A 22,684-nucleotide genomic window follows, 5' to 3' on the forward strand; every position below is an offset into this window, starting at 1 on the left:
CTTTGCTAATAGGCTTTACTGTAACTATATGTATTCGTAACAGACAAAAGAAAAGCTTCACTGCAGATCTGATTCCCCAAGACACATAGGACGAGCAGAGGACTTTACAGCAGGCAGCCTGGCTCTGCCAGCACTATTTCAGTGTCGGCTTAATTCACTAAGTTAAATGCCACTGATGACCAGCTTTGGGGTTGTGTTTTAAAAATTGTTACTAACTGGGCAGTTCCACTAAAGAGTGCCAAGTTTTCTGCAGATGAAGTACAATGCATCTTTTTAAACATAGATATGTAGAAGCCTCTCAGGTCATCCAAACTCAAAGGCATCTGTATGGTTCATCATAAACTCCAATGCTGATCAGCAAACTGCTTCCAGAAACACTACAGCTTGAATACTTGAGTTTGGTTCTTAAAGCAAAAGAATACTTTGCAGAAAACAGACTCCTCTAAAGCACCTGCCACTGAACAGAGTCTAGTATGTCGACTCTGCTATAGGTAACTCACTAGCACAATAACATTAAGAATTAACTATTTAACATTTTATTGGCTTTTCTCTTCAAAGACTTTTTAGAGAGGGAAAAGAAAAACAGCTACTGATTTTTAGAAGATTTCTCTTTCCCCAAAGTTAGGTGACACTGTTAATGCACCGATCTCACCCCTCTAAAGTTCTGGGCTCATTCATTTTGGTCACAAATGCAGTTAGTCCAGGGATTTAAAACTAGACTGCAGCAGATGATTTACAAATCCGGCACATGCAGCATTGTATAAGTGGCAGCATCAGCTTGAGAAAACCATAACTAGAATATTAATGGGCACTGTTGGTCTGGTTAGAGGTAATATTAGCAAAGCTGTATGTAGGGGAAGCTTACACAGCACATGCCCTATGTTCGGCTCTAGCTGTCAGTGTCATTAATCCCTCACGTTCATAAACTCCATAAAAAAAATCACATTAAAACATTTCAAAAATGTAGCATGGAGATAAATATCAGGAAATCTTCTTTTAAATTATTATTCTACAACATATTGGCTTCCAACCAGAGATTAGAAAATGGCAAAGAAACAAGTGGCAGGTGTTCCAGTCATCTGGAAAAAAAGAAAAAAAAAGTGGGCTCTGTTATATGTGCCTAACAGATAATAGAAGTTGGAAATTGACAGGTAACTGTTGCATAAACCTTGAAATGCGAGATCTGGGACTTCTTTTACTATCTATCTGCAGAAGGACAAATCTTTTAAAGAAAGCATAGGCTTATCAGACAGTTTTTAAATTCACTTCTAAGGGCTTGTCTGCACTGGCACTTTACAGCACTGCAACTTTCTCACTCGGGGATGTGGAAAAGACACACCCCTGAGCACTGCAAGTTTCAGTGCTGTAAAGTGCCACTGTAGACAGTGCATCAGCACTGTGAGCCGTGCTCCCAGTGCTGGTAGCTATTCCCCTCCTGGAGGTGGTATTTATAGCACTTTAACATTGCTAGTGAAGATGTGCCCTAGAGTAAGGATTGGTCTCATCCTACTCCCTGAAGAGTTCATATTGCTAAAAACAAACCATACTATTTAACACTTTGGAATAACAGTAGGCATTTCGGGTGAGACGGGCTTATTGGGAGAGCTTTGTAAGAGCCCAGAGATCGTAAGAGGAGGGTGTGGTGAGTCAAGACTGAGGTGTACTAAAGTCAGGTGGTGCTGCTATAATGTTTAAGTGGCAGATAGTAGTATTAGTCTCATTTTTGTGAGTACTAAGTCTATGCACAAACATTTTCAAAGAAACAAGTCTACAGCAAACTTATTCAGCCAACTAAGTTACGTAGCTGAACATTCAAACAGATCAATTTAGATGTCATCTTGTGCCATGACATCTAAAGAATTGTTTTCAACATGAATATTTTACCTTTAGTCTAACAAAAACCGTTGAGTCAATTTGTTTTCATTTTGATTACAACTCTTCAATGGATAAATGAATTATGCTTTTCATCCACTGTAGGATGTTTTAGAGCCAGGTAGTTCTTATCTGATCATTTCTCTTCTCTGAATAGATAGCCTGACTATTCATAGTATTCCCTCTCACCCCCACTTTTCTTGTGCAGACTTAAAGCAAGTCAGTGCTGTCAATCACTAGGACATTAATTGGCTCTACTCATCTTGGAATAGAGCCAGTAAAAACAGTTTCAGAGCTGTACTATACTAAATATCTGTTAAAGTGTATGTACACCCTAATAAGCCTATACACCACTGAAAACATATTCTATAGAGCTAAAAAGGACCAATGTGATCAGGACTAATTAGAGGGGAAATTTTCAATCCAAATGAGCCTTAAAAAAAAAAGTTAACCTAGCTATACAGAGACCATGCTACAGACACCCCCCGGGTTACGCAAACCCAAATTTACAGAAAATGTTCCGTAAGTTCTATAAGCTAGAAAGGTTTTTTATTTGGTTTGTTTTTCGCAAATGGTCGAGTATACACTCCCGACTTACGCAAAATTCCAGTTACGCAAGGCATTCCAGAACAGAAAGCTTGCGTAAATCGGGGAGCATCCGTATCTACAACCAGGTCCATTATTCCTAGTCTGGGACTAATTAGCAGTGAAACCCCCCAAGTCATAAAATAAAGATTGTATGGACTTTGTGTAGTGCACACTAGCTTAAAGCTGTGCTTAAAGAAGTCTCTACATCCAATTTATAACATCTGATGAATGCATGAACTTAATACCAAGTAGCTGTCTTGCAAATGTGTAAAACACAAACGTTTTCAGACCATGAAGTCTGAATCTTACACTGTTTTGTTTGGAAAGGATGTGGATTTTATAAGCTTCTTTGATACAGAATTTCACCCTTCTGACAATGGAGAAAACTTTAATATCTTGGCTTCCTTCTATTACAGAACAATAGAGAGAGTGAAAGACACATGAATTCCTAAAACATTTAATCCTTTTGAAGTTAAGTTCTTTGCCTCTCCACAATGTGCCGTAATGTTTCCTTTCAGTGAACAGTGTAAAGATAACAGAATGGAAGACTGCTTTATCTTTAAAGCAAGTCCCTAATTTGAGTAAAACGTGCACTAATGAGATGCCACTGACAGAGCTTTAGTCACCATAAAGAGAAATAATATAGCAACGGGGTGAAGTGCTTCAAATGGAAGCTTTATAATAAACATCCAAAGTTGAGTTTTTAGGAGGCCACTGAGAAACTCACTGAAGATTAACAAGGATGCCACCCTCATAAATCACTTGCTCTGTGGATGGTTAATTCACTTTTGTTTGTCCATGCCTTCCTATTGCAGAAACAGAAAAGAGTATATTTGTGCAGGATATTCACTTTCAGACCTAGGAAAATTCCATGTGTTTAGTTCTAAGGCATGGGGAAGATTCAGGGCATGTTGTGGTTTTGCACAGGAGAACAAAGGGATTTCCCCCCACAAGAGAAAGAATATAGGAGGCCCTGGAAACCCCTCCATTTTGTCTTCAGCTGGCTCAAGCTTCTCCACGCCAAAGAGATGCCTGAAAGAAACTGGAACAAAGGACAGTAACTACTGGGATGTGATTGCTGGACCTAGAGTGTTCCATTGTGACCATTCTGGACAGCACTCTAAACTTGGATGCACTGGCCAGGCAGACAGGAAAAGCCTCGCAAACTTTTGAATTTTATTTCCTATTTGGCCAGTGTGGCAAGCTGATCAGCACAGGTGACCATGCAGAGCTCATCAGCAGAAGTGACCATGGAGTCCCAGAAGCGCAAAAGAGCTTCAACATGGACCAAACAGGAGGTACTGGATTTGATTGCTTTATGGGGAGACGAATCTGTGCTATCAGAACTCCGTTCCAAAAGATGAAATGCCAAAATATTTGAAAAAATCTCCAAGGGCATGAAGGACAGAGGCTATAACAGGGACCCGCAGCAGTGCTGCGTGAAACTTAAGGAGCTCAGGCAAGCCTAACAAAAAACCAAAGAGGCAAATGGCCACTCTAGGTCAGACTCCCGGACATGCCACTTCTATCTTGAGCCACATGCAATTCTAGGGGGTGACCCCACCATTACCCCATCCCTGTATGCCAACTCCTGCAAGGGAGTCTCATGCAACAAGGATGAGGATTTTGGGGAGAAGGAAGATGAGGAGGTTGAAGATAGCACACAGCAGGCAAGTGGAGAAATCATTCTCCCCAACAACCAGGAATTGTTCATCACTCTGGAGATATTACCCTCCCCACCCTCCTAAACCAGGCTCCCGGACCTTGAAAGCAGAGAAGTCACCTCTGGTGAGTGTACCTTTGTAAATATAATACATGGCTTAAAAGCAAGCGTTTTTTAATGATTAATTTGCCCTGAAGACTTGGGATGTATTCACGGCCAGTAAGGCTACTGGAACGCAGACAAGCAACATCCATTCTTTATCTCTCTCTGTTATCCTCCGGAGAGTGATATCATTCACGGTCACCTGGTTGAAATCAGGGAATTTTATTAAGGGGACATTCAGAGGTGGCCATTCCTGCTGGGCTGTGCGCCTGTGGCTGAAAAGAAATCATCCCCACTTTTAGCCATGCAGTGGGTGGAGGGGTGAAGCAATCATCCCAGAGAATTGGGGGTGGGGGGGTTAAGCTGGGTTTGTGCTGCACATTAACCTGAAAACCACAGCCCCTCCTTTTAAATAGCCAATCTATTTTAAATGGTCAATCCAACTCTCCCTTTTTTCCCCTCCTGCACCTGCAAATGTTTCAATGCTCCCTTTATCATCTCCATCTCAGAGGCTAGTGCAGATAAGGTGACGAAAAAACCACACTCGCAATGAAATGTTCTGAGCTCATGCAGTCCTCCCGCACTGAAAGAGCCCAGCAGAATGCGTGGAGGCAGACAAATGAGAGTCCAGGAAAGCACAAAATGAATGCAAAGACAGGAGGGACAGGCAAGAGGATAGATGGCTGGAGCAAAGGGAGCGGTGGCAGCAGTATGAGGAGACAAGGCAGGATGCAATGCTGAGGCTGCTGGAGGATCAAACTGATATGCTCCAGTATATGGTGGAGGTGCAGGAAAGGCAGCGGGGCAGAAACTGCCACTGCAGCCCCTGTGTAACCAACCACCCTCCTCCCCAAGTTGCATACCCTCTTCACCCAGATGCCCAAGAACACGAGGTGGTGAGCTCCAGGCACCCAACCATTCCACCCCAGAGGACTGCCCAAGCAACAAAAGGCTGGCATTCAATAAGTGTTGAAATGCAGTGTGGCATTGTCCTTCCTCCTCCACCACCCCACCCGATGCTTCCCTCCTCCACCACCCCTCACGGGCTACCTTGGAAGTTATCCTCCTATTTCTTTGACTAATTAATAAAGAATGCATGAATTTGAAACAACAATGACTTTATTGCCTCTGCAAGTAGTGATTGAAGGGGGGAGGGTGGTTGGCTTACAGGGAAGTAGAGGAACCAAGAGGACAGGTTTTCATCAAGGAGAAAAACAGAACTGTCACACCGTAGCCTGGCCAGTCATGAAATTGGTTTTCAAAGCTTCTCTGATGCGCAGTGCTTCCTGCTGTGCTCTTCTAATTGCCCTGGTGTCTGGCTGCATACAATCAGCAAAGAGGCGATTTGCCTCAACCTCCCACCCCGCCATAAACGTCTCCCCCTTCTCTCACAGATTGTGTAGCACACAGCAAGCAGTCATGATGGGAATATTGGTTTCGCTGAGGTCTAACAGAGTCAATAAACTGCACCAGCTTGCTTTTAAAACATCCAAATGCACATTCTACCACCATTCTGCACTTTCTCAGCCTATAGTTGAACAGCTCCTGACTACTGTCCAGGATGCCTGCGTATGCCTTCATGAGCCATGGCATTAAGGGGTAGGCTGGGTCCCCAAGGATAACTGTAGGCATTTCAACATCCCCAATGGCTATTTTCTGGTCTGGAAAGTAAGTCCCTTGCTGCAGCTGTTCAGACAGACCAGAGTTCCTGAAGATGTGAGCGTCATGTACCTTTCCCGGCCATCCCATACTGATGTTGGTGAAACGTCCCTTGTGATCCACCAGTGCTTGCAGCACCACTGGAAAGTACCCCTTTCAGTTTATGTACCGGCTGCCTTGGTTCTCTGGTCCCAAGATAGGGAGATGCGTTCCATCTATCGCCCCACCACAGTTAGGGAATCCCATTGCAGCAAAGCCATCCACTATGACCCACAGATTTCTCAGAGTGACTACCCTTGATAGCAGCAGCTCAGAGATTGCATTGGCTATTTGGATCACAGCAGCCCCCACAACAGATTTGCTCACTCCAAATTGATTCCCGACTGACCAGTAGCTGTCTGGCATTGCATACTTCCAGAGGATTATCACCACTCACTTGTGAGCTGAGAGGGCTGTTCTCATCTTGGTATTCTTGTACTTCAGGGCAGGGGAAAGCAAGTCAAAAGTTCCATGAAAGTGTCCTTACGCATGCAAAAGTTTCACAGCCACAGGGAATCATCCCAGACCTGCAACACTATGCGGTCCCACCAGTCTGTGCTTGTTTCCCAGGCCCAGAATTGGCGTTCCACGGCATGAACCTGCACCATTACCACCATGATGTCCATATTGCCAGGGCCTGTGCTTTGAGAGAAGTCTGTGTCCATGTCCTCATCACTCATCACCGCACTGCCATCGCCTCCTTGCCTGCTTTTGCAGGTTCTGGTGCTTCATATACTGCAGGATAATGAGCGAGGTGTTCACAGTTCTCATAACTGCCGCGGTGATCTGAGTGGGCTCCATGCTTGCCGTGGTATGGTGTCTGCAAGAGAACATGAGATCAGAGTGGCAGTGGAATCGTGACAATGGTTTGCAGCCCTATTGCACTGTCTGCTGCCAGAGCAGGAGAGCAGAGTGGCAGCAAAAGCGGTCATTCGATAACGATGGTTTGCAGCCCTACTGCACCGTCTGCTGCCAGCAACAGCCAGGACACAACAGCAGCGGCTGAGCTGAGCAGGCTGCATACTGACTGTGGTATGGCATCTGTGAGGAAAAAAAAGGCGCGAAACGATTGTCTGCCGTTGCTCTCAGGGAGGGAGGGGCGACTGACGACATGTACCCAAAACCACCCGCGACAATGTTTTTGCCCCATCAGGCAGTGGGAGCTCAACCCAGAATTCCAATGGGCGGTGGAGACTCTGGGAACTGTGGGATAGCTACCCACAGTGCAATGCTCCAAAAGTTGACGCTAGCCTCGGTACTGCAGACGCACTTCGCCGACTTACAAAGCACAAATTTCAGTTCTTTTCCTCTTTGGGATAAGTCTCTGGAGATCATTGGTCAGAAGAACCTGAGCAAGATAGACTGAGACAGTTGATGTCTTGAATGTCCCACTGTGGAACCTTTAGCCACATCCATTGTGGAAGAACTTAGTTTGCAAAGAATTTTTGAGTCTCTTACATTTACTGGGAAATCCCATGTTTTTGATATCACAACCTCTTATGTCATGTTATGAAGCCTTTGAACAACAAGTGAAAAGGTATGCAGAGCTTTTTGGAAGAAGACAGGCACATATCCCAGTGGTCTTATTGTTGTTTTATCCTTACTTGTGAAGTTTGGAATCTGGAGTTCCAGCCAGATATGCAGATAATTGATGAATCTGGGGCACCCACTCAGGACAATTCACCTTTCTCTGCAGAGGAGTGGTTTCTCCCTGCCCTCTCTAGTTGAATTCCCCTGAGATGGAGAAATTTTCCTCTTTATTGATTTGTGGAGTGGTGTCAGGATCAAAGCCCTGAATTCAGGATCTTTTAAGCAGAAAGCAGAACTCTTGAAGGAGGAAAGAGACCATGTGAATCATTAAGAACGTTAAGTTTCTCTTCCTTTTCTATTTAAACAAAATCCTGTCTAACTTTGGTATGGAGAAATGACTTTGGAGGCTCTTGGACAGAGCTAGGTGGAGAAGCAGTAGTAATGCTCCTTCAAGCTCAGCTAGGAAAAGTGACAGGGGGAGATTACCTACAGTGAATAAATTCACTATTGCCTTTGCTTAGAGAGAAAGAATGGGAGAAGGGAGATGAAAGTAACAACAGACTGCTCAAAAAAACAAAAACAAAATAGAACCACTGAGGAAAGGTTGCTAGGCACCACAAAATGAGGCTGGAGGTTAGCAATAACAGCAGCTGAGGCAAGGGCTTGGGAAGAGTGGCACAGCTGTCCCAGAGAGTGAGAAGCCTCTACAGCTTTTTCTGCTCTGGGAAAGATACCAGAAAGTACCCTTGTAAGAAGTGGTGCTGTGACTGTACCAGTAGAAACTGAAGTGTCCAGTTCCTCTTCATCTCTGGCCAACATACAGAGGGAAACTCTCCCATATGACAAGGAAGGTTTGTTCCTCCCTCCATGAAGGACTGAGCGGATTGGCATTTCCTCACCACCTTATCTTCATCACAGTCTTATCCTCTATTTCAGGGGTGGGCAAACTACAGCCCGTGGGCCACATCCGGCCTGCGGGCTGTTTTAATCCGGCCCTCAAGCTCCCGCTGGGGAGCGGGGTCTTGGCTGCTCCGCATAGCTCCCAGAAGCAGCAGCATGTCCCCTATCCAGCTCCTATGCATAGGGGCAGCCAGGGGGCTCCACTCCGCACACTGCCCGCACCCCAAGAGCCACCCCCACAGCTTCCATTGGCCTGGAACTGTGGCCAATAGGAGCTTCAGGGACAGAACCTGCGAATAAGGACGGCACACAGCAGAGCCACCTGGCCGGGCCTCTGCATAGGAGATGCAGCACAGAGAAAACCACAGTAGAAACAGTTAATATGAGAATTTAGTTTTGGTTATATTAACAACATAACTAAGTACTATTATAATAAATTATATTACAAGGGTATTGAACTCCAAGCACTATCAAAAGTACATGAGTCCAATAAGGTCCCTTCTAGTATGAGACAGCATCAACAATTTTTGATTTGAGCAAAAAAGCCTACCAAAACAAAGTAAGTCAGACACATGTATCAATGAATACATAATAGATTAAAGTCTCTCATTTTGTTCCCTACATACTAGCAATTTTCTAGGCTTATTGTCATCTAATTCAGTTCTAACATCCCTTATTAAAAAGCTTGATATGTAAAGAAGCTTAAATAACTGAGTTTTTAAAGACAGGGGCTAGGAAAGTCCTACAACAACTATATTTTTCATTGTTATGAAGGCCACCAAACACCTCAGAAGTCTTGGAATGTAATCAAGAATTTGTGACATAATGGAAGAATGATTGACTTCTAGCTTTGTCACCTCCTCTTGCCTACTCATTATACTGTCCATGTGTGTAGATACTAAGCAATAAAGTTTGACAGGTAAAGAGATTAGCAAGAGCTAATCACAACCCTGGAGAATTCATGCTTCTAATTCCTTGCAATTATCCCACACTAAGTATCCTTATTTCTACAATTTCACATCTTCATTATAGGAAAGGAACAAAAAGTTTGAGACATATTGATGAGACAGAAAGATAACTATGCTGAAATACTGAACAGGCAATTTCAGCAGAGCAAAGCTGTGCAACACTTCAGGATTACTCTGATCCTCCAGGATACTCACCTGCTGAAAAATAACTCATCACATGACACATGGAATAAGAGGCCTCATTAATTAAATGCAAAAGATATAATGCAGCATTAAGAGTATGCTATTAGAAAAAAATCACAAATTACAATAAAGATGAAAAACAATATTTATGTTAGAGCTCCACAAGCTATGTTTAGGATACAGATAACAATAGACCTCTTTCCCTACGCACAAATATGACACTTGAGATAAAGTAATGCACTCACACCCGTAGGTCCTACATTTGGATATATGGGGTCAACACATTTTCTGCGGATGACAAGACTTGGGACATGATTGTTCCAAGGTTTGGTGGCCTTTATAACAGTGAAAAGCACCGGAATCTGTCTAAGGAGCAACTGGTAAGGTCTTTCTTTATAGTTAAGTGTACAGTTGAGAGATTTTTTCCTTTAGTTGTAAATGACACCGGTTAACTAATTTTAAAAGTGTTTTTAAATTAAATTTAAGTAAATATATCATGAGACAATGTATGTTTTAAAAAAATCTAAAATTAAATTAAACCAGACAAAAAAAAAATTGCATTTGCGCAATGTGGCTGAGTTAATGCTGTTGTGAAACCTTAACTTTTAACATTCTTATTTTAACTGTGCAACTGTAACTAGGTTTTGCATTTGTTTAAATAAAAAAAGAAAAGCTAAAAAATATTCCACAGCTGGTTAGCTTGACCTTAAGCAAGCCCCTTGCTCTACACCTTTTTCAGCAGAAGAGATTGTCTGATCAAGGAACTAAGAAGTGTACACTTAATTAACCATGCACACATGAAAAAACACACATCCATGTTAAATTTGCACTGCACACAAATAGATTCTCTCTTATGAATGATTAATACATACATTTCAAAGAAGTTGTACCTCTGCTTTGTTTAAAAGTTTTGTTTCAGAGCCACTGGTATCCATGACTTTCAAACTTAAGCCATTTTTGTTCATAGCATTTTTTTCAAGAAAAGGTGATTAGAATATTTTAATTACATGGGGAAAGTTATTTTTGCACCATGTTTCCAAACTCAAAAGGATTTTGCTCAAATTAAAGAAAAAAAATCTTTGTGAAGACACCATGCATGGATAACTTCAGCCCCAAAAGATCAGTGTTTCAGAAAGTTACGAGCATGTGAAAACAAGGAACTTTGATGGGACGTTCTTCTGCAATTGCTGCAAACTTACATTTCCCTTTTAGAGAGCCAATGAACACGAAATCCAAAGATGTTTTTTCAACTTAAGAACTGAGTCATGTTCTACTTCAAAGAGCAAGTACATAAAAGTAGCATCTTCTTATAACAGCTATAGATCTTCTCCTCAAGAGCATCCAGGAGCATTTGCTTACTTTTCTGACCAAAATAAAAGCTTTATTATTTATTTCTATTTCAGACCCAACACAACTAAGATAATGAGTTGGATTCTATGCTGGCTCACACTCAGTTATCACAAATTCTAATTGCAGAATTTTTATTGTTGGTGATGTAAGAGCCCAAAAGTATGGGGCTTGATGTTCTGAATCCAGGCTGAGTTTTCAGTTTTAGGAGTTTGGGCAAAAAAATGTATAAACTCATACTGAGCCAATCTGATCTGGAGCCATTTGAATATAGAATCCCAAGGAGCTACTTTGACAAAGTAACAGAGTAAGAAGTCAGTAAGACAATCTTAGGACTTACAAATAATAGTATCTAACCTATTTGGTGGTTTACAATATACATTATTCCAACCACCTTACAGGCATATAACTTGTTCCAAACTCCTCGCAACTAGGGCTGTAGCTGTTTACTATGTACTTTGAATATGCTAGTATCCAGAACGGCACAGGTAAATTCACTCTGGGACCTTATCAAGCGTACAATGTCACATGAGGAATTTATCTAGATTGTCTAGGAACTGCAACACAAATGTTACGTAAATATCAACCTCTGTTTAGAAAATCCTGTAATAATAATGTACTGCGGCAGGTTAGGAAATGTCATTTCCAAACAATATAGTATCTTAAAGGAATATCAAATTATGCCAAAAAAAATCAAGACAGACACTTGCCACTCGCCACTCTACAGAAAAAGAGCTTCTTTTCTAACCCAACTTCCTCTTAGGGTACATCTATGCTGTAATTAGACACTCGCAGCTGGCCTATGTCAGCTAACTTGGGATTGTGGGGTTGTAAAACTGCAATGTAGATGTTTGATCTCAGGCTAGACCAGGCTCTAGGACTCTCACCTCTCATGGGGTGATGGCTCTGACTCGGGATGCAGGCTCTGGAGTGGGGCTGGGGATGAGGGGTTTGAGGTGCAGGAGAGTGCTGGGGCTGGGACCAAAGAGTTCAGAGGGGGATCATGGCTGGGGTAGGAGGTTGGGGCACAGAGAGGCAGCACTTACCTCAAGGAGTTCCTGGAAGCAACAGCATGTCCCCCTCCAGCTCCAATGCAGAAGCATGTCAAGGCAATTCTGCTGCGTGCTGCCACATCCGCTGGCACCGCCCCTGCAGCTCCCACTGGCCACAGTTCCCAGCCAATGGGAGCTGCGAGCGTGGTGCTTGGGGCAGGAGCAGCGTGCAGAGCCTCCTAGCTGCCTCATGCATAGAGGCCGCTGCTTCCGGGAGCCGTGCAGAGCAGCCCCCGACCCTGCTCCCCGGTGGGAGCCGCACCGAGCAGGGCAACCCAGAGGGGGGGAGGAAGTGGGGCAATTTGCCCCAGGCCCCGGGCCCCACAGGGGCCCCCACAAGAGTTTTTCGGGGCCCCTGGAGCGGGGTCCTTCACTTGCCGAATTACCGCCAAAGCGAGGGACCCCCAAAGCCCCAGGCCCCCGGAATCCTCTGGGTGGCCCTGGCACAGAGCGGGGCAAGCCCCAGACCCCACTCCCCAGCGGGAGCTCGAAGGCCAGATTAAAACAGCTGGTGGGCCATATGCAGCCTGCAAGCTGTAGGTTGCCCATCCCGCACTAGAGGCATGCCTCCACTGCAGAGTTAACTCAGGTGACCAGCACTCAAGATCAGCCTCAGCTGGGAATGATCAAAGCAATACTAAAATTATGGTGTCCTCACTGGTGCCACACTCACTTGGATGCATTGCTAGGAATTCTTTGTGCTGCTGCAAGCTGAGCCGTTCTGATTCTTTTGGGAGAACTTGTTTGTCCTTCTGGGCATACAAATGGAAGCCACACTCAAGTTTTAGCCTTCAGCCACAGATCAACCAGCTGGCCTGGGCTGAAAGCATCAAACTCAGGTGAAAGGATTATGTGTGTGGATGGGAGGGGAGAGTGGTAATGCCAGAGTAAGGGCCAAGTTAGGTCTTCACTGCAAAGTTATCTTGATTCAAATTTTTGAAGTTTTCTTCACAACCATAACAGCTAGAGGTTTTTCTTTATTTAAGATGAAAGCAGAGATACTGAAAATAGGGTGACCAGATAGCAAATGTGAAAAAATCAGGATGGGGTGGGAGGTAATCGGTACCTATTTAAGAAAAATCCCCAAATATGGGGACTGTTCCTATAAAATCAGGACATCTGGTCACCCTAACTGAATACTAAGATAGATGCTAAACACAGGAACAAACCAATCCAAGTTCAACCACCACCCAAAATGAACATATTTCTGAGCAAAGTTTTTTTTTGTAGCAAAGCTTTTTTTTTTTTTTTTACTCTTCCTTCTTTTAAATTGTGCATTAAAACGTTTAAGAGAAGCAGGTTTAAGAACTACAAGGTGCATGCTTTATAAAGTACAGAAATTAGAGAGGGAAGAGATCCATTAGGTTAACAAAGACCATGCCCAGCCAATGCAGAACTGCAGTCTGTTAGAATCTAGTTTTAAACTATGTAAGTCATAGTGCTTTCACCATTTCATATTCGAAGTTACTCCTAGTCTAATAAACCCTGTATTTAAGAAATTATGCCAGATATTGAACCTAAATTTCTGTCTCAGTTCCATCCCATTATTCCTCCTAGGGGCCTAATCTACTGAAGAGTACCATCAACTTCAGTGGGCTTTGGATCAGGCCTTATAATTTGCTTGGCCACTCTAGACAGTTCCTCTACTATCATTGGTATTTACAGCCTGCAAATACTTTAGGCTTGCACTCTTGTTGCCCCTCCCAGCCCCCTAGTCAGAGAGCAAAGCTGTACATGTTCTACTTTAAATCTTTCATCAAAATCAGCCCCTCTAGATCCCTAGCCTTTTGGAGACTTTTTTTTTTTTTGCAATTCTTTCCAGTTGGTTGGTATATTTCTGAATTTAGGTTTGCAGCATTGTATAATATTCCAGGTGCAGTTTCATTACAAATGGGACCACCACTTCCACGGTTTGGGACAGGATACGTACAAATCAACTCTCTCTCTCTTTAAAAAAAAAAAGGGGGGGGGAATCCACATGAAATATGAGTTTGTAATGCTGTATGTTGTTAGAAGAGCCAATTTTCTGTCCACCATCACCTCCATGTCTCTTGTTCCATTTTAGCATTATTACTTTCTAAGTCCCTCTTCCCACACTTTTGATTACTTGTGTTTTGGATTTTCTCTGTGCTGTATTACCTTCCTTTTATTTTTCCTATTTTAATCTCATTTTGTTATTTCCTGTCCATTTAATAAAAAAAACACCACACATCTTGAGTGCCTTTATATTAATTCTTTGTTCCTACTGATTTTTGTAACTTATCCCTATTTGGTACTGTGACTGGGTGAAATTAACATTCTTGCAGATCCTGAAAGCATTGACATTTTTGATACCTTTTGGAAACAATTTTAAGAGGTGCCTACCAGCCTTCCCTCCCTCACTTTCCATTTTCCCCTCACACTTGCATCTTGTTTCAAGAATTTTCCGCAAGTTGCCAGTGCGGACTCTTTCCTTGACAATTTCCCCCCTCCACATGTATGCAACCAACAATATGAAACAAAAAGGCAATGTAGGTTAAAGACCAAATCTGTCATATTTAAACTGATCTGTTCTCCTTGAAATCCAGGTATTTCAAATATCCCTGGGTAGCTGAGAATTTTCTTCTCAACGAGGAGATCATTTCAGGCTCACTTTTTTTTAAAGAAGGAAAAGGCCTCACACAGTAGCAAAAACAAAACCTGCTACCTCTCTTTTATTTCTCCTGGCAACCTTGAGGAATTCCATAAGGATCTGTAGTTGGGCAGCATGGGACTCCTGTAACAGAAAATTAAATTTAAAAGAGAAAAAGTAGATTCATTTTATGCACAATTCACAGCAGGCATGGAAACAAAATCACTTTCATTTAGAAGTAGGGGAAAGGGAGAAGCACATTAAGTCACAATTACAAGTAAGGTGGTTTTCCTTTGCTTCTAGGTCTCAAAGTTCTGGTTGGCACATGGCAAAGTTTTACATTATATTACACGAATATTCTCCTTGTGTGTATTACAAGTGGTTAATAGGCCAAGCACTTTTTTCATTCTCATCCCAGTTGGAGTGATTTCAGACCCTTTTGGAACAAAGGTTGCTCATCTTCCATTCTTGGCAGATCTTGAGCTTTCACCTCTAATCAACCAACATGACCAAGTGGAATAATTTGGTTTCAGAAAATGACAACCCTTTCCCCAAATGAACATTTCACAGAAGCACAAAAAGAGCTTCTGTAATGGAAAATAAATTTGCTAGTGAAGATTAGCTGTTTTGGGACAGGGAAAGAGGTGTTTCCGCTTCCTAAATAAATTAATTCTTTACATTTTCCTTTGCAATGACCAGAAACTTGAGGCGGCAAGAAAAAACAGGAATACAGATTCTCTCTCTACTCCTAACATCAGTGCAGCACTAATACTAGTCTGGCATATGGAAGAGCAATTTGCACAGATCTTAGAAAAAACTCATTTACAGTAGGACTGAGTAGGAATTCAAAGGTGGGCCAGTGGAAAGGGCATCAGGGATCCATTATGGAGAAAAAACAGCTGAGAAGGATGGATAAACTACTTTTCTGGTTTGGTTCTTTTGCTATTGTAAGATGTTTCCATAATAACCAGAAAAGGAGGTAGGTAAAATTTACAGAGGAACACTTTCAGTTCTTAAATCGGAATGGGTACCTCCAAAAGTGTAAGTGAAGCATTACTATTCCTACACCTAGATGATGCTTCTATTCTGAAGATGATAGTCTTATAACTGAACAGGATATCAGCTCTCCATTTCAAAGCTCTCTGCTCAAACATTTGTGGTGACAACCTGATGTGTTTCATGCGTGTCATTCCAAGACTTCCAGAAGAAAACAGATTTACTATGAAGTTACACCCAAGCCCAATGGAGAACTTTAAACAATACCCCCAAGGGGTCCGTTCTTGATACACAGGAAAGTACACATATAAATCCCCACACAATCTGATTAAAAGACTTTTTACATATAATATAGCCATTTTGTTACCAGAAATGTGTAAGAGATTTTATTTTAGTGTATTTTGTTTCCTCACAGGAAACAAGCAAAAAGATTATGACTTAATTGATCTTGAAAGCCTCCAAGAGTTCTTAATCAAAAATTATTGTTCTAATGTACATGCCACTGGCATAAAGTCTACCCATCCATGTATCAACTGCCAACTAATTCCACGTCCAATATTAGACCACTGCCCCTTTTACACACACTTCTTCATAAATTGTCATTAGGCCTGTCTCCTCTCACATGGTTGGTTACAGCTGATCATTTTCCAGCAAGATAGCCAGTTCCAGAAGTATACTCAAATACCAGTTATAACAACGTTACACAAAAACAAACAGACTTCAGTTTATTCATAGTGACAGACTGCTTTGTACCTTATAAACTTTCATACTGCTATGGGTATGGCTACATTTGACATTTCAAAGAGCTGAAGCGGCAGCGCTTTGAAGTGTGAGTGTGGTTGGAGCGCCAGCGCTGGGAGACAGCTCTCCCAGCGCTGCACGTAAACGACATCCCTTATGGGTGTAGCTTGCAGCGCTGGGATTACACTGAGGCTTTACAGAGCTGTATCTTGCAGCGCTCGGGGGGGGTGTTTTTTCACACCCCTGAGCGCGAAAGTTGCAGCGCTGTAAAGTGCCAGTGTAGCCATGGCCTGAGATACGCAAGACAACTACAGTTTTCCTGTAAGCACAAAAAAGGAAAGGTCCTGATTTTCAGAGATGCTGATCGCTCAAATTCTCTTGGCTTCACGTGGGAGCTGTAAGAGCTAAAAATCTCATGTTTCACAGTAACTTCTTCAAGCTGCAAATAAATTAGTAAACATATGGAGCTTCCCCTTATAGAGTTATTGTTTAGTTAGATCCTCAAAGTTTACATAGTTTAAAGTTAAATGCTCACTTAGCAAATGTCTAATTATATCAAAGACAGACAAGTGTACTCTAAATGCCACTTGCTTGGCAGGTCACTTTCTGTATTCCTTTTCCCACTGATATTTTCTCTCAGCTTTCCCTTCAGCATGATCCTGCCTCAAGTGAGATCATAAATAAATGTTTATTGTATCATTCTCCAATACTGGACGTAGTTTGCTGTCATGAAAGTCAGTGAGACGGAGAAGTGCTCAATACTAGAGCAATGGGATCCTATAGAAAATCCTAAGATTAATTCTGCACTATGATTCCATTGCAGAAACAAGGAAATATTTTTGGAAGGAGGATGCCTGTGATTAATCACAATTTATTAGTAAATGAAATAAGAAAAGAAAAAGCTCCTTACTGCCTCCAACTGCTTCTTCTTTTGCACAAGCAGCTCCAACATCAAGTTAACATTGGACAAGTCAAGGTTATCTTGATCAGTTCCCAATAAGTCTTGAAATATCTGCCATCTGTGTCCATTCTAAAAAAAGGACAAGAGAGCAAAGGAAGAGAAGGTAAATACCAGTCAGTCATTTGACATAAGATATTTAAACTAGTATTACAGTATTTCATCCTTTGTAAAGTACACAACAAAGTAGTTTTCAGAAAGAAGAATTCCCAAAAAAGTATAGGAAACAGTTATTTATCCTGTGAAGTATCACACCCCAGCAACAACTTATCTTGTAGGGGAAGTATTTTGAGGAACTATCCTATGCTAGGGTAGAGCTGTAAGGTAGACCTGTGTATTTACCACAGGTCTGGTGCCATTATTAACTTCAGGAATTGGCAAAGCAAGTAGAGAAATATCTTTAGCTCTCACTAAGAAACGAAGCCAGACAAAAACTGACCTAGATAGGTCTATCTGACTTGATAATTCAAGATGTTTTGTTATGCTGCAGGATCTAAGAGATTGGTGAAAGTTCTCCGATTTTCATTTATTGACTAGTCACGCGTTTCCAGTTAAGCATAGGCGTTTACAGGACTGGGGATAAAAGCAGTCAACAACCCAATATTGCGGATAAGCAAAGTTTATTGTTTTGCTATGGCATGTGTGCATTACAGAATTAAGTATGAGTAACGTAACAAGAATATACTACATTTATCAAGTAAATGAAAGCACATTTTCATTTAAAGATGTTCATTTCTGAAGGGATAGGTTCCATGTCTCCCTCACAGTTCTCTCACACTGAAACACACTGGATTTTAATATAAATAGAAAAAGTCAAAATAACTCCTAATAGGTGGCTTATAGGGTTAGGAGAGGGTATATGTGTGTGAGATAAACATGATTCTACTTCAGCACTTCTAAGTAATCCATATTTTAATAATTAGGGCTATTTGGACAGCAGCAACAATTCTTTACACTGTGGTTAATCCATTTCTACATACAACTACTTCAATATGGGACAATCCAGTTTTCAAATTAAAAAAAAAAATCTTGTCAGAGTGCAATTAACTGATGAGAGAAAGAAATTTTTTAGTGTTTCAAGAATCAAAAATCACCTCAGAAAATCAAATAAACTACATTTAAAATTAGAAGTGTTGTAAATAACCTACTCAACCCAAATATTTTAGTCATAAGAAAATAAATGAGTGTCATCCATATACAACTGTATTTCCTTTTATAAAATGCTTAGTAGATAGTTTAAGGAAATCATAAATACAAAAGATCTCGATTTTAATCTGTCACTAAGCTACTGGAAAAAGTTATGTAATGTTAAAACAAGTCCATTTGATTTGAAACAAGCTAATATAACCTGAAATATCTTCTAATACATGCTGGATTCCAGTAAGAATGGAAAAAATAGGAAGAACAGAATAAATGTTGGCGTTACGGAAAAGAAAATTTTTTCTCATTTGACACTGCCCCACGCAAAGTTTATTTTGGACAAAATATTACAGAATACTTGTAAATTTAAAATTGGTGATATCTTTGAAGATCCAAGAATTTTCATTTGAGAAAACCTTAAAAAGAGTATACACACCCAACATAACATTATCCTCAGGAGCCAAAAAATCTTATAGGTGAAACCGCTTTAATATCCAACTTGCTTTGATTCACCGGAGCGTGCAGCCCCACCTCCCCAGAGCACTGCTTTACCACGTTATATCCAAATTCGTGTTATATTGGGTCGCATTATATCAGGGTAGACGTGTAATTATAATAAGGACTAGTCTTACAGGAAAACAGAATTCTGCAGAAATCAAAAATAATCTCCACATTGCTAAATGGGTACATCAGGCTGAATAAGCAAATGTAGGGAAAACATTCCAATAAAATGAGGAACACACATTTTAAAAGAAATAAGTCAACTCCTTGAGGTGCATGAGTCACATGTAGTATGGATAAAGATGCCACATTTGCTTATGGTATACATTATGAAACTTGCTTTAAACAACTATTAAAGGGACTGGGCAAAATTGATTAGCTAGTACAGGTGCTTTTGGTTGAACGTCCAATTCAACTAGACAGGAAGACTTGGGGATACTTCAACATGGTCTTTTAAATCAAGAAAGAACTCCCTATGGGTTTCTGTAGTGCAGGTTTCACTTTTATTTATTTATTTATTTATTTTAAATGCAACTTGAATTTCTCCTCAACATTGAAAATGCAATTTTAGAACAAAAGAGCAAGCATACATAAAGTTTGTTAGTATTCAAGTGTCTAGTAGGTATTTTTATTTGCTGCCAAAATGTAAACATGAGTATTTTTGGAATACACTCATGACAGTAAGTTTCCATGATAGTCATCTGTATCATAGAAGAACCTAATGGTGTGTTTCTCATAAGTGTGCTATCAATAGGGAGCAGGACAAATTCTAAAGGGAAAAATAAGGAGAGAGAGATTCTGACTAAATGCACCCCTGTATTCATAACATACACAGTGTAATAAACTTTGTACAAAATATGCTTTGTGAGGTGTCATTTGAAAAATAACTCGTTGGCCAACATCATTGTGAAATGTAAATAGTAACATTATATGTAAAGTTAAGAATTCCTCCTGCATGATGCTGGTAGCACATGTTCAACTGATACAGCCCTGACTAGGCAGGAGAGATTATACAAGTCTGTCCTAAACAAAGGAATGTGTGTTTATCTCAAATAACACTGATTTAGTAAGCAGGGTCTCTAAGACAGCAAGGAGGCGGCAAGGCAAATCTACATTTCAGCATACGCAGGGGAGAAGAGCAAGCATGGGGCCACCTTCACCCCCAGACACCACATCGCACTCTTTACAGTTTAAATAAACTTTGCTTTGGGGGTAATCCTCAGAAGAATCCACTACAAACGGTGACTGGATTACAGCAGTGAGGGGCAAAAACACAGCTCTCTCCCTCTCCTTTTCCCATCCACCTAATACAACAAAGGAACCAGCCTTTTGACTTGGGGAGAGGAGAAGGGGCATCCTGACTTGAGAATTTGATCAGCAGTGTTGCTGGGAACACGTGGTAAGGATTTTACCTTGAATCATAGACTTTAAAGTCAGAAGGGATCATTATGATCATCTAGTCTGACTTCCTGCACAACGCAGGCCACAGAATCTCACCCACCCACTCCTGTAACAACCCCCTAACCTATGTCTGAGTTATTGAAGTCCTCAAATCATGGTTTGAAGACTTCAAGGTGCAGAGAATCCTCTAGCAAGTGACCCATACCCGACACTGCAGAGGAAGGCAAAAAACCTCCAGGGCCTCTGCCAATCTGCCCTGGAGGAAAATTCCTTCCCGACCCCAAATATGGTGATCAGTTAAACCCTTGAGCATGAGGACAAGACTCACCAGCCAGCACCCAGGAAAGAATACTTTGTAGTAACTCATATCCCACCCCATCTAACATCCCATCACAGACCATTGGGTATATTAAACTGCTAATAATCAAAGATCAATTAATTGCCAAAATTAGGCTATCCCATCATACCATCCCCTCCATAAACAAGTTTAGTTTGTTGAGTTTAGTTGTCACAATTTTAATTAATGCATGATTTCTTTAAACGAGCGTTATGGGCATGGAAGCATGTCCTCTGAATGGTGGCAAAGCACGAAGGGGCATATGAACGTTTAGCATTCCTGGCACGTAAATACCTAATAATACTGGCTACACCAGTGCTATGCAAACACCTGTTCTCATTTTCAGGTGACACTCTACTTAAGAAGTAGGCAGAATTATCTCCCATAAATGTAAACCAACTTGTTTGTCTGAGCAATTAGCTGAACAAAAAAGGACTGAGTGGATGTGCAGGCTCTAAAGTTTTACATTGTTTTGTTCTGAGTGCACTTATATAACAAAAAAATCTGCATTTGTAAGCTACACTCTCACAATAAAGAAATTGCACTACAGTACTTGTATGAGGTGAACTGAAAAATACTCTTATTTTTACAGTGCAAATATTCATCATAAAAAATATAAAGTGAGCACCATACACTTTGTATTGTGTTGTAAACTGAAATCAAATATTTGAAAATGTAAAAAAACATCCAAATTATTTAATATATTTCCATTGGTATTCTATTGTTTAACAGTGTGATTAAAACTGCGATTAACGTAACTCATGCGAGTTAACTGTGATTAATCAACAGCTCTACTATTAAGTATGTCTGATGACATCTAAAGTAGGACAACTGCTTGCTTCTACATTCATGATGGAAGGCAGAGAAGGAAGGGAGAACCAGAATGAACATGGCTGCTGTGATCCAAAGCTACTGATCTAGGCTTATTCCCCTTAAAGTAAACTCTTCCCTTCACATAAATAGTGAGATTTGTCCTGCATTAACCTAGGCTATGCAGCAATTCCCATCCAAGACCATTAATAAAAACAAAGTAAGAAGAGTTGAAACATACGGTGCTACTCACTGAATGGTCCAGTTTGAATCGCTTTTCCTCAAATCTTTGCTTCTGTTTGAGGATGAGCTCATTCACTAAAAATCAGAAAGAAAACACCATGTTAAGGCAAGAGATGAGTGAACAACTTAATGAACATTAAAAAAAACAAAAATTTGCTTGAAAACTGTTTTACCTACTAAGTGTTAATTGTAACAAGATTAACATAACTGAAAGATTAGAGAAAAATATGTTTTCAGATTACTGGGAACATCTGACAATGTTATCTACAGCAGTTTCACTGATTCGCCCTACCTAGTCACTTTCTCTCTTGTCTTCCTATAGCAACATGGGAGAGACTTTTCCTTTAAAACAAAAAACCACCACACACAACACACAGCAGGACCAGGACCAGGAGTTAGGGGCAGGTGTACTTCCCAAAACTTCTTTAGTTCATCATTCTAAATTACTATAATAATTTAATTAGACTAATTGTTTCCGCTCTGGGAAAAGTACAATCAGAAAAGAGTGAAGGAGATGAAGTGGTAACTGATTCACTGCAGATTAGCAAATAGCACCAAACAAGGCAAAAAAAAATTTAAAAGCCCCCAAACAACAACTAGCTTCTAACAACATATTCTTTAATTATTTTTTGGTATAGTTTTGTTTGACATACTGATTTAGTCTCCCCCTACTTACTCTTTGACTAACAAACCCTGTTCCTCACACACGCACCACCCTCCTTTCTTTTGAGCTCCTTTAAAATCCTCAAAAAGCTTTATTAAAAGAAAAGTTTGATATATCAGAGTAGTTCACTCTCTCACTTTAATGGCCAAAAAAATATTTCCACATTTCAGTCTATAATTGTAACAAAGGAAGTTTGTGCATGCACAGGGGCACTCTCTAAATAGGAATGCTTCTTTCCACATTCTTGAGGGGGAAGAATCTCAGAAATATGATTTATACAAGTGCACAGCTGCATAGGTATTGGAGAGTCAATGTGAATCTGGAAGATAAAGTCTGAATGAAACGTCAAGGCACGAAAAAACAGACAATTTAAATAATC

General features: G+C 40.9%; 1 protein-coding gene across 4 annotated transcripts in view; it reads right to left on the reverse strand.

The window, feature by feature from the left end:
* COP1 (COP1 E3 ubiquitin ligase) overlaps positions 1–22,684 on the reverse strand; it is a 200,083-nt gene that overhangs the window by 159,069 nt on the left and 18,330 nt on the right. For 3 of the 4 annotated variants that reach the window (XM_050963165.1, XM_050963166.1, XM_050963163.1), the window contains exons 4-6: positions 21,640–21,716; positions 17,162–17,281; positions 14,590–14,658 (exon numbers count right to left, since the gene is read on the reverse strand). In XM_050963165.1, coding sequence (XP_050819122.1) covers positions 14,590–14,658; positions 17,162–17,281; positions 21,640–21,716 — 266 coding nt within the window. The remainder of the gene's footprint in view (positions 1–14,589; positions 14,659–17,161; positions 17,282–21,639; positions 21,717–22,684) is intronic. The other variant, XM_050963164.1, reaches the window with a different exon arrangement.

This window comes from Gopherus flavomarginatus, chromosome 7, assembly GCF_025201925.1.
Source record: "Gopherus flavomarginatus isolate rGopFla2 chromosome 7, rGopFla2.mat.asm, whole genome shotgun sequence".
Lineage (NCBI taxonomy): Eukaryota > Metazoa > Chordata > Testudines > Testudinidae > Gopherus > Gopherus flavomarginatus.